Raw genomic sequence first — 15,190 nt, 5'->3', positions numbered from 1 at the left:
ACCCCTGACGCGTTTCTTGGGGGTGGGGTGGAGGTGACTCTGAAAGGGCCCAACGCCCTGAAAACCCTACATCCCAGCCCTTCCCAGGCCCCGCCCCCTATGCTAGTCTCTATCCCTTTTGCTATCTATTCCACACCACCTTCTAAACTCTGCCTCTGAAGGTTCTCTCCCTCCAGCAGGGTGTCCATTCTACCTGGTCCCGCCCATTGCACTAGGCTCCACCCCTTTAACACTATTCTTTCTCCTTTCAAAGTCTTGCCCTTTAACAGAGCAATTAACCCTGGCTCAGTCCGTTCTAGAGCCTTCCCTTTCCAGCTAATCACCGCCCCTTCCGCTCTGTCAAGCCCCATTCCCAGACCCTTTCATTCCTCAAAGCCTCGCCCAGACCCCACCCCTTCTCAAACCTGCCCATTCCAGCCAATCTCCCGGGATAATCACCCACTCTTTCACTTAGCCAGACCCAGCCAGGGCCCTGACTCCACCCTTAACGATCCACTTAACTCCACCCCTTATCGGCCCGACCGGCACCTTCCACTTGGCTAGATCCCACCCCTAACGTTTCAACAAGCCCAGCTCCTCAGGGGACTGCCCCTTTCCTTCCACCAGGCCCCACCCCCTCCCCAGGCCCAATCCCTAACGCCTCACCAAGCCCCTTCAGCCAGTTCCGAGCCACCTCCCGCTAGCCCCACCCCCTTCCCGCCCCCGCCGTCGACGCGGGCGCAGCCCCTTTCTCAAACTCCGCCTTTGGCTTACGCCTCAAAATTCCCTGAGCACCCTCTTTTCCGTTAGGGCCGGGGCTCTCTACAGCCCGCCCCAATCCCTCCCACACTGGGGGTCTTGCCGCAAGGCCGCGCCCCTCGTGCGGGCCACACCTCCCGCGAACTCACAAACTGCGGGTCTGCGCGAGAGCTGGCGGCGCAGGCCGTGCTGCGTCTGTATGAAGCGCGCGCCAGCGGCTGGACGATGCGCTCGGGGTCAACCTCGCCCCTCCCCCAACCACCGCCGCTGTCGTCCAGGCGGCCATGGCCGCCGTCCCTCAGTCCCTGTCCAGTTACCTTAGGAGCCCTCCGGACCGGCGCCAACTGAACCGTGCGATTAACTCAAGAGTGCAAGCAAGCAAGGCTGTTAGAAAGGGGCGTCTTCTCTCCTCCCAGTGGCTTCCCGCGGGACGCGCCGTGATGACGTAGTGAGGGCGGGCTGGTGGGCCTGGAGCGCGGTGGGAACTGGTCAAGGCTGGTGGCGGCCAAAATGGGAGTGGTGATGTTAATAAATGTGAGGATTTTCTGAGTTCATATTCACTAAGGTGGTACACAGGAAGCACTCCCCAAATGTTAGCTATTAATATTCTGCCGCGAAAATGAATGGTGGAGCGGAAGGAGTCAGTAGAGGCAAATAACTGTGATGATAGCAAGTAATATGTGACAGGCATTGTCGCAGGCCACAATTCTTTGAGGTAGTTCCTTAAGGCTGCTTTGAAGATAAGGAAACTGAGGTTATGCGACTTAGCCATGTGACCTTGAGCAAGTTACTGAGCATCTCTGGGCTTCAGTTTCCTCATCTGGAAAATTGTAATTATAGTGCCGGAGCCAGAATGGACCTCAGGAGGGGAGTTTTTCTTTGGGCGGCGGCTCTCCCTGTCGGCCCCCTCCACTGGCTCACCTCTGCCCCCAAGCTGTAATAGAAAGTGTGTGCCTAGGGGGTAGGGGGAGTTGCCACTGTGCATCACCCCCGAACTCCACCCCACACTGTGTCTAAATGCCTAAATGTCAGACCCGTAGGAGGCCGGTTTGTCCTCCTAATCTCCCTCTCTCATTCTTCACCATTTCCTACCGGGCTGTAGGCTGGGGCGGGAGAGATAAGCGGTCTGGGGTTCAGCATCGCTAACTAACAGATTGACAGCCCCGCCACCCAGTAGCCGGGCCCTCTTACCCTCTTGCAAACCCCAGTTCCAGCCTTCTCTTCCCTTCCACTCTTTTTATACATGAACGTGTCTTTTTGTCCCAGTGGAAGAGGGTCACAGCCCTAAGACTTTTAAACCTCCAGATACACCAAAGAAAACATATATACAATGATACACACGAACATTCTGAGGTTGTGATGCCTGCAAAGTAAAAGAGTAGGAAGTCTTGTAAAGGCCAAGGCCTATTTTTTCTGTGTAGTCAGAAGAGAGGTTCCTGTAGAGCCGAGGTTGGCAAACTTTTTCTATAAAGGGCCGGATAGTAAATATTTTAGGTTTTGCAAGCCACGTACTGCTGCTGTGACATTTTCTCTCTTCCTCCCCTCCCCTCCCCTCCTCCCTCCCTTTCTTTCTTTGCTTTCCTTTCTTTCTTTTTCTTCTCTCCCTCCCCTTCCCTCCCCTCCCTTTCCTTCCCCTTTGTCTCCTTTATTTTCTTTCTTTCCCTTAAAAAATGTAAAAACAGGCTGCAGTCTAGCTTTGGCCTGAAGGCCATAGTTTGCTGATCCCTGCTGTAGGGTGTCAGTCTTTGGTTTCCTTTATCTGGCTGGGATTCTTTTACAGGTTGAGTGCAGAGGTTACATGTTTCCTGAGGAGAGGTATTCCTTTTGTGTGAGGTGTGAGGACAGAGTCAGGTTATTTCTGGTGTTCTTGGACAGGGTCAGGTCATTTCTGGTGTTCTTGTACTGGGTCAAGCAAATGTTCCTGGACAGAGTGAGGATAGGGATTCCTATAGTTTCTATAGTGTTGTTCCTCTACTGAACTAAGCAGGGGTTTCTATACAGGGCAGACCAGTTGTTTCTAGGGAGCTCCAGACTAGGGGTTCCCATACAAATTCAGGATGGGACTCCTTAGACTGCATCATGACAGTTTCCTATGAAGAATTAGGCAGCCCAATACAGGGTCAGCACAGGTGTTTCTGTACAGATTCAGATCTGTGTTCATATAGATATTAGGATTAGGTGTTCATGTCCAGTTCAGTCAAGAGATTGTTATTAATTGGGCTAAATTATGTTAGCTGCTGTAAAACCCAGAATCTCGGGCTTCACAAATACATGTTTATTTTTTTTATATATAAATTTATTTATTTTATTTTTGGCTGCGTTGGGTTTTCATTGCTGTGCACAGGCTTTCTCTAGTTGTGTCGAGTGGGGGGCTACTCTTCATTGTGGTGCGCGGGCTTCTCATTGTAGTGGTTTCTCTTGTTGTGGAGCACGGGCTCTAGGCACGTGGGCTTCAGTAGTTGTGGCACTCAGGCTCAGTAGTTGTGGCTCACAGGCTCTAGAGCACAGGCTCAGTAGTTGTGGCACACGGGCTTAGTTGCTCCGCGGCATGTGGGATCTTCCAGGACCAGGGCTCAAACCTATGTCCCCTGCATTGGCAGGCGGATTCTTAACCACTACGCCACCAGGGAAGCCCCAATACATGTTTCTTACTCATACAAAATCCACTGTGAATATTTATTACTGGTCATTCATGGACCCAGGCAACTTCCATTTTGCAGTTCTGCTCTCCTCTGAGCCCTTGGAGTTCTCACTATTCAGCTGGTAGATGGGGAAAGAGAAAGTGGGGGACTGTGTGAGAGACTTCCAGGGGCCAGGCCTGGAAGTGTGATATGTCACTCCCACACTCCATGGGTCAGAGCTCTGTCACATGTCCACATCTAACTGTAAGGGAAGTTGGAAAAGTGTGTGAGCTTAGGAAGAAAAGGCACAGGTTTGAAGAGCCTATAGCAGTGCCTGCTACAGGATTCTGTAGACTTCACAGAGCTATGCTGTCCTACGTGGTAGCCACTAGACACATGGGGCTGCTGAGCTCTTGAAATGTGACTAGTCCAACTTGAGGTGTGCTGTAAGTGTAGAATACACACTGGATTTCCAAAAAACTTAGTATAAAAATTAAATATGTCAATAACTTTTATATTGATTGCATATTGAAATGAAATACCATTGATCCTTGAACAACACGGGTTTGAATTGAGTGGGTCCACTTATATGCAGCTTTTTTTCAATAAATACTACAGTACTACATGACCTGAGGTTGGTTGAATCCACAGATGTGAAACTGCAGATATGGAGGAACCGAGGATATGGAGGGATGACTATAAAGTTATACACAGATTTTTCTACTGCCTAGGGGTGTCAGCACCCCTAACCACCCTCTCATTGTTAAAGGGTCAGCTGTATTTAACTATATTGGGTAAAGTAAAAATATCATTAAAATTAACTTCACCTGTTTTTTTTTTTTTTTTGCTTTTTAATGCAGCTACATGAAAATTTTAAATTACACATGTGACTCAAATTGTATTTCTTTAGGACAGCGCTGCTCTTTAAAGTATCAGCACAGGCGTTCTTGTGTAGGTGTAGGAGTTTCTCTATAGGGTCAAGTTAGTGTCTCTTGTCTGGGGTCAGGAGAATGATTCTATTATCTGGTAAGGCAGGTTTGTAGAAAAATATGAAGGTTGGAGACATTGTAGAGTGAGAGGGAAGAATGTGAATGCATTTTTTTCTCGTGCAGATTAAGATTAGCTGTTCCTTTAGAGGCCAGAAGGGTGGTTTTCTGTAGAGGGTCAGGCCAGAGGATCACAACATACTCAGGCCAGGTATTTCTGCATGGGATCAGAGCTAGGTTCCCAGAGACGCAGATCAGGTGATCCTATTAGGGGTTAGGCCTGGGGTTCTTGTACAGGCTCCGGACAGGTGATCATGGTGATTCAGATTCTGGATTGTTTAACAAGGTCCGAGCAGAGGTTTCTATGCAGTACAGGTGTTCTTAATTTTTTTTTTTTTTTTTGCGGTATGCGGGCCTCTCACTGTTGTGGCCTCTCCTGTTGCGGAGCACAGGCTCCGGACGCACAGGCTCAGCGGCCATGGCTCACGGGCCTAGCCGCTCCACGGCATGTGGGATCTTCCTGGACCGGGGCACGACCCTGTGTCCCCTGCATCGGCAGGCGGACTCTCAACCACTGCGCCACCAGGGAAGCTCCAGGTGTTTTTATACTGGTTCATTTCTTGGATGTCTCTCAAGTCAGAGGTTCCTGTTGAGGGTGAGAGCAGGGTTTTCTGTACCAGCTCAGGACACAAGTTCCTGCTGGGACTCAGAGGGTGGTCCCACGCAGGGTCACGACAGAGATCCTGTGCAGAGGTAGGACACTGTCACCTTCAGAGATTCAGGTTAGTGTTTCTACTGTTGGCTCAGGACAGTAGCTCCTATGCAGGGCGAGTGTGGGGCTTCTGGGACAAGCCCAGGGCAGGGGCTGTCATAGAGAGTCACAGGGCTTCCTGTGCAGGGTCAGGAGAGTATTTCCAGAGGGGAAGGTTAGGAGTTCCTGTAAAGGATCAGGTAAGAGTTTCCTATAAATGAGTCAAGTTAAGGATTTCTGCTGAGAGTCAGGAAAAGGTTTTCTACAGAGAGTCTGGTCAGAAGTTCCAGTACAGTTGTATTCAAGGCTTCTTGTAGAGGGTCAGGACCATGGAGCTAACACAGGATGAGGATGAGAAGCCCTGTACAGTGTCTGGGAAGGAAGTCCTGTGCCAGGTCAAGCCATAGGTGCCTGTATCGGATGAGATATGGGCTTAAAGTAGAGGGTCAGGACAGGTGTCCCTGACACAGGGTCAGGAAAGGGTTTTCTGTGTAAGTTCAAGACTGAGGTTCATGTTGAGAGTTAGACCATGGGTTCCTTCGTACTCTACGGGGTGGGTCACGAGATCAGGATTGTTGTGCAGAGTGACATCATCGGGAGTTGTCAACCGTGGAGGCAAGGGCTTCTACACTCAGTCTAGATTTTCTACACTCACTAGATTTTCTTGTGAGCGAAGTATTTTAAAAATGCTACCTGGAGGGCACGGCTCCAGTACAGTGTGAGGACAGAGGTGTCCTGTCCAAGGTGAAGACAGGATTCCTATAAAGAGATTGAGGCTTGGGGAAAGCGTCAAGACAGGCATTTCTGTTAGGGGTGGTACAGGGACTTCCTTACAGTGTGAGCTCAGAGATTCCTAACCAGAGTAAGGCAGAGGTTCCTGTGCCATATGGGAGGACTGGGGTTACTCCTGTGCAAGGTGAGGGCTAGTGTTCCTGTCCAGACTCAGGATGGGTTTCCTGTTGATAATTAGAGAAAGGGTTCCCTTAGAGTTCCAGAACCAGATTCCTGTACCAGGCTAGGGCACCCGTTCTTATAGGGAGTGAGTACTGGGGTTCCTGAACAAGGCGGGGCCAGGCACATTTCCACACAGGTTCTGAGAGGGGTTTCTTTTTTAAAAATATTTACTTATTATATTTGGTTGCACCAGGTCTTAGTTGCGGCAGGTGGGCTCCTTTGTTGCGGCATGCGGGCTCTTTAGTTGCGGCATGCGGGCTCTTTAGTTGTGGCATGCGAACTCTTAGTTGCAGCATGCATGTGGGATCTAGTTCCCTGACCAGGGATCGAACCCGGGCCCCCTGCATTGATAGTGTGAAGTCTTAGCCACTGGACCACCAGGGAAGTACCCTGAGAGGGGTTTCTGTTCAAGACGAAGACAGGGGCTCCTCCAGGGTAAGAGGGCTGGGGTTCCATGGGGCAGCCAGGCAGGAGGCTTTTACAGGGCCAGGGCATGCTCCTGTAAGGAGTGTGGACTACTGTGATTCTCGAGTGGGCTAGTGTCGTGACTTGCTGAAGGGGTGCTGTTCTGTTGAGGACAGCTGCTCACGCATACTGTGTTCAGGATGTGCGGGCCCACAGTCCCCACCTCTGGGGCTTCAGCGGGGAGAAGCTGTAAAGAGAAGCAGCCCAGTTAAGTGTGAGCAAGGCTCACTTTGGTAGGGGAGGGTCGCCCATCTAAAATCCACTTCTTAAACTCAGCGTGGTCAGGGCAAGTTCTGAGCCTCAGTGTTTCATTAGGAAAAGGAGCATGAGTGTACTTTCCTTAGTCGTTTTTTTTTTTTCAGGTATTCATGAACTAAAGCAACTGAAGCCTCTCAGCCATTGCCGACCCACAATGAGCACTCAGTTAAAGGCGCTGCTTGCTGTTAGGAGCCGTTGGGAAGCCTGAGCCATGGAGCCTGGCTAACCCTGTGCCATCAGCTGTGTGGCCTCGGGCGAGCCACTTAACCTGTCTGGCTTAGGATGTTACCTGACTGGGTGACTGTTTCTGTGGAAGCGTTTGTTCAATGGAAGTACAGATTCCACTCTGGGGGGAACAGTTCACCCAGGTGAGTAGGTGCGTTGGGGAGGGAGATTGTACTGTGGGGAGCTCCCCGACCTCCAGGGTCTAAATATCACCCCCAGAGGCTATTTTGTCCTCCTAATCTACCCCTCTTGTTCTCTACCATTTCCCACAGGGCTGCAGGCTGAGCTGGGCTGAAAGAGATAAGAGATGAGTGACAGGAAGGCCCATGGACAACCTCATGGTCCCATACTGGCCTTCTGACCTTCTTGAAAGCTACCATTCCTGCCCCACCCCTTCCTCCCTTTCCTGTCCTCAGCATGTCTAATGTCCCTTGGAAGAGGCTCCCTAGCTTACACTGACTGAAACTATACATGTTAACACTTCCATAAGTATGTGTACACAGGGCTGCTCCCATTGTCAGCCACTTAGAGACACTGACGTGGCCCACGCCACACAATATGCTCACACACACACACAGACTTGCACAGAAATACTGTCATCACCAGACCCACAGAGACATCCTGACACGCAGACCCTCACGGTCACACTGTTATGCCTCACACACTGTCACACAGTAGTTCTTATTCAACTTTCCAAAATGTGTATGGATCCACTTCTGTGCCCAGTGTATATGCTGTCGTGCTGTCTCGAAGGTGACCCCGAGTGGTGCACAACCCCACGTGTTTCCTCAGCACACGCTGTCATGGGCACACCTCCACGTCTGCTCACACAGTCACCCGTGCCCGGCCTCTTGCAGGCATCTGGAGTTACGCACATCGTCTCATACAGCCTCATCCCTACTGCCCGCTGCACACCAGCTCTCACCATGACGTGTGGCTGCATGTGCTGTCTCATACAACCTGGACACCGTCACACGCGGTGTCACATATTCTGTTACAATCGTGAAGCGTCGCGTGCCATCTCACATGGTCATACACGGCAGCCACACACTGTCATCAAAGAAGCACGGACACTGATACACAACCCCCCACCACTGTTCTTTATTTAGTCCCACACAGACTCACACAATTTCAGGACTCTGGTGGTTTTATTTTACAAAATCTTTGAATGTCCACGCCAAGGCTTGTCTGGGGCCCAGAGGGTTGGGTTGGACAGACATCTGGCTACAAGAGGGGAGGGACACCAACCCCTGCCCTGAGGCCATGCTCTGTGCCCTCATGAGCTGAGTGGGGCCACCACAGTGGTAGTGGTGGTGGGAGGCATGGGGCCTGTGGGGAAGGAGCCTGTGGGTGAGCCCAACAGGGGCCCTGGGAAAGGCATGAGGTGGCTAACAGGCCCTGACAGCACCACGGGGCCCAGGCCTTGGTAGAGGTGGGCAGTACCAGGTGGGCCCAATGTCAAGCCTGAGGCCACCTCCCCACAATTCCCACTACTGCTGCCCCCAGCCACCACCATGAAGCTGCCAGCTGGCCCTTCAGCTGCTCCTGTACCTCCTAGACTCGATCCCCGTTTCTTTTTTCCTTTTCCAGATGCCTTGCGGTTTCGAGTCTGGATACCATCCTTCCGCATGGTCAGTGGTCGGTTCACCTGCCAAGAGGGAGGCCATGGGTGTTTCCCAACTCCACATCTTGCCTCTATGTCTCCTCCAGGGATGCTCTCTCCACCCCACTTCTTAAGAATAGGGACTTGTTTCAAGGACTAGGGAGTGCGCCCCTGGTGTGGCACAGGTATCATCCTCAAGAATCCCAAGGTTATGAGGCCCTGAGCTTGGCAAAACCTTTCAAGCTAATGGGAGCTGCCCCTGGTCTAGGACGGGGGAGTGGAAGTTAGCTGATGGCCAACGGAGGAGGAGGGAGGAGGGAGCAGGAGGAAGAAAGGAGATGAAGGAGTGGAGGAGAGAGGGGTGGGGAAGGTGGAGGGGGGATGGAGGAAGAGGGAAGAGAATAACAAACGGAGAAGGGAAGGGAGAAGGGAGGAGCAGAAGGAAGGGAAGCGGGAGGAGAGGAGGGAGGCTCCGAGGGGCCCCTGGGCACCTGGTGTAGCTTGTAGTAGAGGCCGCAGGCATTGCACACAGGGTCGCCACTGGCGTTTCTCCGCCACAGTGTGGTGGTGGTTGTCTGGCAGTTGGTGCACTGGGTACCTGCCCGTTTGCTGACAATCTGGGGGAGAGAGAATGTGAGGATGAGCACACTGGTGGGTGGAGGACTAAAAGAGGTGAGGGTCAGGTTAAGGCAGGGTTTCTGACAGGGCGAGGGCTGGGGGTTCTGTGTGGGTGAGGACAGGACTTCCTGGCCGGGATAGGGGTTTTGGGTATTATATGGGGGAATACACCAGTAGTACCCAACTTTGGCCATCCACTGGAATCACTTGGGGAGTTAGAAACAGTCCTGATGCCCGGACGGCATCCCAGACCAATTAAACCAATACATGTGGGGAGGGCCCCAGGCCCTAGTGGTTTCGAAGTGTCCCAAGGTGATCCCAGTGTGAAGCCGAGGATGAAAACTGCAGTGTAGGGAGAGGATGGGGTTCCTGCTTGCAGACTGTGAGGATATGTTGAGGATAGGCGGTCCCATACAAAGCTGGCTTCCTTTGTGGATGGGGAAGGGGTGGGGGATGTGGGTTCTTGTAGAGTGTGAGGACTGGAATCCCTGCACAGGGTGAGCACAGCAGTGGAGGCAGGCCTGGGTCTTACCAGGCGCTTCTTGGGCCGGATGAGGGGCCTGTTCTGCCCGTTCATCTTGTGATAGAGGCCACAGGCGTTGCACAGGTAATGGCCCGTCCTGTCCCGCCGCCACAGTGGGGTGGCTGTTGCTCCGCAGTTCACACACTCTCTGGCCTCTGGTGGGGTAGACGGAGGGGAAGAGGGAGCCAGGCTCAGTCCAGCTTCGCCCTAGACCACCCGCACCCCCCCACCAACCTCCACCTCCCAGTCCCTTTTAGAGAACCTCACCACAGGGGGTTAGGGGCAGAGTTCCACGAAGCTTGGGGGAGGAATAGGCTGCTGGATTGAGGGGGCTCCCAGTGGGAGAAAAGAAGGTACTGGAAAAGTCAGGGCCCCCATAGGCACTGCTGGGGACCGGAATTGATGAAGGCAGTGCAGGCCCCAGTGTCAAGAGGTCTGGACTCAGCCGCTCTGTCTTTAAGGTCTCCAGGAAACTGCCGCCGCCTTTCCCATCCAGATCTTCTGGGGCCTGGGGAGGGGAGTCCTCGCGGGTGGGGCACGCAGTCGAGGCAGGGTAGAGCCCGGTCTTGCCATAGGCCCAGCCAGCATATGGTGAGCTCCCTGGGATGCCTTCCATACAGTTGAGCAGTGGGTACACCTGAAAGACTATTGGGGGGTATGGAAAAGGAGGAGGAAAGAAGAAGAGCAATCAGTCTAAAGTCATCTTGCTTTCAGGGTCTAATGATGCCCAAGAGCCCCAACATGGTGGCCAAGTTTCCAACGTTTCTACAGGTGACCAGAATAGCTACTGGCCATTGGGTGACTCCTGGATCCTGAGCCCCACTGGTCACTCTGGCAACTGAAATAAGCTCCAGCCATTTCCAAGTGGGCTTTGAGGATGACTTGTTGGGATTTGGAGCCCATAGATCAGTTGGCAACTCGGGCCACCACCTACTTCCAACATTGCTTCCCAGTATGGCTATCCCAAGATGGCAGGCTGGGGAGCATTGGCATTCCCAGGTCTGGACTTAACTAGGGGTTAGCACAGCCACGTGAAGGCTTCCGGCCATTTTCAGGATGACTTCTTAGTAGGATTCTGCCTTAGCTAAGGGTCTCCATGGCAACCCCAATAACACAGAGCCAGTGCCAAGACAGCTACCTAAAGAAGTTACCTGGGGAGTGTCTGTAGGCCTCAGCATCCCTGTAGTAGGCCAGTGCAGCAGCTGCAGCTGTGGCGGTGCTGGGGGCGGTGGAGGAGGCTGCTGTATCCAAGCCCTCAGGCCCAGAGGGGAAGAAGACCCCCGATTCTGGTGGTGAGGACACCAAGGCAGGGTCCATAAACTGGGGCAGGGGCTCGGAGGTCCCCAGGGCCCCGAGGCCAGGGAACTCCATGGGGCCTCTGGGGTTTGACCTGTGAGCACAGGAGGGGTCCTCAGACACAGAAGCCCTCCTCTCCCCTCTCCACCCCTTCTTCCCTCCTTTCTCCCTCTTCCCACTCCATCCCCTCAATCCTCTTATCCCCCCTTTCCATCTCCCTAGTACCCTCCTCTTGCCTCCTCTCCCCCTCCTCTTCCTCTGTCCCCTCCCTCATCTCTCCCTTATCTTCCACTCCATCCTCTCACTCCCCATCCTGCTCCTTTCCCCTTCTTCCTCATTTATCTTTCCTCTCCTCCTCGCCCTCTTCCGTACCCTCCTCTTCCTCCTCTTCCCTTTCTTCTCCTCGCCCTCCTCCCTCCCCCGTCTCTTCCTCCTCCCTCCTCTCAGCTGCCCTTCTTTCTCCTCCTCTTCCCCTTCTTCCTTCTCTTTCTACTCCTGCCTCCCTCCCTCTTCTCTCTTCTTCCCCTCTTTCTCTCCCCCTCCTCCTCTTCTCCCTGGTCCCCCTTCTCTCCCTCCATCTCTTCCTCCTCCACCTCCCCTTTGCTCAGCCACCTCCCCCCTTCCCCTTTCTATATCTGCTCCACCCCTCTCTCCTTCTCCTGCCTTTCCCTCCCCTCCCGTCTTTTGTCTTCATCCTTCTCCTCTCCCTCCCCTTCTGCTCATCTCTTGCTCGCTCTCATTTTCTCCTCTCCTCCTCCTCCTCTGCTTCCTCTTCTCCCTCTGCCCCCACACTTTCTCCCCTCCGCCTCTAAAGGAATCGAGGTGGGGTGGGCTGGGGTGTGGAGCCAGAGTCCCTTGAACTCCTTGGTCACCCCCCTGGACCTTGGGGTTCACCATCCTGTGCTCCCCAACTTCATCCCTATCTGTTGCATCTTGCTTTCTGACTTTCTCAGAAACCCCATGGTTTCCGGCTTGACTCTCCCCTCCCCCACCTCCGTTGGGTCTGCAGACGGAGGGCCCCTCAGTTCCTCCCTGCTCCATGGGGGGGTCAGTACCCCCACTGCTTATCTCTGCCATCCCCGCCCAACTTTTGAAATCACCCCAAGGCCACTGGCTTCCTCTGAGGAGGGGGACAGGTGGGAGGTGTTCCCTCTACCCATACCCTGTCCCCTGGGGAGGTCTGCCATAGTTCTGCTTTCAAGTTCCTTCAGTCCCCACCATCCTCAGGCCTCAGTTTCCCTATCTGCCGGATAGGAGGTGGTGACAGGGCTCGAGCTAAGACTTAGGAGAAGGCAGCTTGGTCTCTCTGCCCGTTTGCCTCTGTCCTTCCCTGTGTGTATCTCTGTCTCCCTGTGTCTCTTTTTCCCTGACCCTGTTTCTTCTCAAGTCTGGCTCTCTGTATTTCCCTCCCATTTTTCTATGCTACCATGATACATCTTGCTCTCCCTTTCTGTGCTTTTATAAATGTTTAATGTTTTTCCCCCTCCCTTTCTCTGTCCTCCCATGTCTCTGTCTGATTGTCTCTCTCCTTCTTTATCTCTCTTTTTATCTCTTTGTTTCTCTATCTCTTTCTTTGCTCTCTGTATCTTTTTCTGTTTCTCTTTTTCCTTCTCCATTCATCTTTCTGAGTGTCTGTACATCTCTCCCACTCTGTTTCTTTCTGCTTGTTTGTCTCTTCCTTAGTCTCTCTCTCTGGGTCCTCTGGCCTTATTTCCATGTCTGTCTGACTATTCACGTACCCATGAACACACCCTCCTGCACACAGCCCCAGATGAAGAGGCAAGAAACCTACCCCTGCCCCTGACTTGCCCAGTGAATCTGAAGGCCTTGGTCTCCCTGTCTGTAGGGTGGAATGACGAATATAGAGAAGACCATCTTCTCCCGCTTATGTGACCCATTGTATAGATAGGCTAAGAGTTGGGCCCGGGGTTAGGGGTTGTGCTGGGCTAGAGATGGGTCTGTTAGTGTGCCCACCACCAACCTCCTCTAGGGTCCAGGCCACCTGCTGTCTCTCCCTAGGGAGAGTGTCTTTCCTCCTCATCCATCTCTTTCCTCTCTGTCTCGCCATGATTCTATCTGTATCTCTCTCTGAGTTCCTGTCTCGCTCTCCTTTTCTGTTCCTGGGTCTCCCCCTCTTTCTTGTCTCTCTGTCTCTCTTACTCTTTCTTTGAGTCTCTGTTTTTCTTCTTTCTCTTCATGTCTCTGTCTTTTTCTTCTTTTCTCTCCATCTGTCTTTGTTCTTTCCTCCCTTCTCTCTGTCTCTGTTTGTCTCTTGCTCTTTTTGTCTCTATCACCATTCTTCCTTTATCCCCTCATTCTCACCTCACCACCACCCCCAATCTCCCTCCAGCCCCACTGCCGCCATCCCTGCACCTTGTACCTTGGTGGGTCCAGGACTGCCCACCCCTCCCATGGCAAGGGCCCAGCCCCCCCACCCCCAGTTATCACTCTCCAGACAGAGATAAAGTTTATCTCGAGGCTGGGGGATATGAAAGCTCCTTATCAGCTGCCCCACTAGAGTAAGTGCTGCCCCAACGGGCAGCAGGCAGCAGGCCGGCACCCTCAACTCTCCTTCCACCCAGCCCCTCACCCCAGGTAACGTCCCTATCCCAGCCCTCAAGGGAGGGTCCCTCGGGACTGAAGGGAGCAGAGCTGGGATATGGGGGCAGATAACTCTTGGGAGAGTTTGAGGTGGAGTTTGAGGATTAGGTATGGGGGTGAGGAGTCAGAGGTTTGGAGAACAGCTGTGGAGTTTGGGGTAAGCAGATATGGGTTTGAGGAGCAGAGAAGGGTCTGCTTGAAAGGTCCCATTTGGGGATCAGAAATAAGTTGGGAAAGCAGAGACAGGGTTGGGGATCAGAACCAAAGTTTGAGAGAGAGAAAGTTGAGAAGCTGGAGATGTAGTTTAGGGGTCGGGGTGGATTCCAAGAGTCATGGAAAAGTCTGAGGGTCCAAGGGTTTTGCTGGAGCGGAGGTGGAATTTGGACAGGCAGGCAGAAATGTGTCTGATGATTAGAGATGGCTTATGGGAGCACAGGAGGAGTTTGAGAACAGAGATAAAATTGGAGTACAGGAAGACTTGGGGCCAGAGAGGACACCTGGGGGGGACACAAATATTTGGGGGCTAAGATGGGGTTTAGGGAAGGCAGACATGAGGATTCATGTGACAGAACAGATTTTGGGGGGGTAGACTTGGTGTTTGGAGTGACAAAGGGTTGGGGCAGAGATGGTTTTAGGGGATCAGAGAGAAGTCACAGGGAACAAATATGGGGTTTGAGAGGTGGAGATGGGGGTAAGAGCGTGGAGCTAGGGTTTGGCAGGCCAGAGACAGGTTTGGGGGCAGAGACAAGGATGTTGTGGAGTAGACAAGGGCTTGGGGAGCAGAAATAGGTATGAGGGGACAAGAGTGAGCCTTTGTGGAGAATTCAGAGGCAGAGACAAGTTTGAGTGAGTGAAAGTCAGATTTGGGGCAGAGGTAGGATTTGGCAGGATGAAAGCATGTTTCAGGGGGCAGAGGGGTATGGTGGGCAGAGTTAAGGGACCAGGGGAGCATGGATATCTTGGAAGGAGTGGATGGGAGGCAGGGCAGAGAGAGGTAGGGTTTGGGGAGTAGATTTGGGGTAGAGATGGGGATTGGAAAGACAGAGGTGGTCTGGAGGAGCTGTCAGGGGATTCAGGGGTGGTAGACACTTTGGGGACCAGTGGTGGGTTGGGGAGCCTAGAGCAAGCTGGGGGAATAGCTTTGAAGTAAGGGGCAGCAGGCCCAGGCTTTGCCTTGCTGGGGGCTCTTGAAGGGCTGAGACTGACCTGGGCTGGTTGGTGCGGAGGGTTCAGCTGCTTTGGGGATGTGGCGAGCTCAGTGTGATCCCAGGGGGTGTCCTGGCTGGCCTTGGCCTTTGAGGCTCCCTTCCTCCTTCCCTCCCTCCCTCCCCTCTCCCTCCCTACCTTTCCTCCTTCCTTCCTAAACCATTTACTGAGTATTTTCTATGCTTTAGGCATTAGATATGAAGGGAAGAAAATTTCCTTTCCTCTGTTTGTTAGGTTGAACAATGGGTGGGGCGGGCCAGGGGAGGGGGTGGGCCAGGGGAGGGGGTGGGCCCCCCTCCTGGTGGGGCACCTCTTGGGCAGTGGGGGCCTTCCTCCACCCCACCT

The 15,190-nt window shown here is 53.1% G+C and overlaps 1 protein-coding gene across 1 annotated transcript; it reads right to left on the bottom strand.

Annotated features, from left to right (window-relative positions):
* Positions 1-8,127: 8,127 nt before the first annotated feature.
* Positions 8,128-14,937, bottom strand: GATA1 (GATA binding protein 1). Its single transcript, XM_007450879.1, has 6 exons — positions 14,846-14,937; positions 10,894-11,132; positions 10,010-10,387; positions 9,752-9,897; positions 9,093-9,218; positions 8,128-8,646 (listed from the first exon to the last, which is right to left on the bottom strand). Exons 2-6 carry the CDS (start codon positions 11,111-11,113, stop codon positions 8,275-8,277), a joined length of 1,242 nt encoding a protein of 413 aa, XP_007450941.1. The 5' UTR covers positions 11,114-11,132; positions 14,846-14,937; the 3' UTR covers positions 8,128-8,274.
* Positions 14,938-15,190: the final 253 nt, after the last annotated feature.

Source organism: Lipotes vexillifer, unplaced genomic scaffold (genome assembly GCF_000442215.2).
Source record: "Lipotes vexillifer unplaced genomic scaffold, Lipotes_vexillifer_v1.1 scaffold129, whole genome shotgun sequence".
Taxonomy (NCBI): domain Eukaryota; kingdom Metazoa; phylum Chordata; class Mammalia; order Artiodactyla; family Lipotidae; genus Lipotes; species Lipotes vexillifer.
This window is presented reverse-complemented; position numbering and strand designations above follow the sequence as displayed.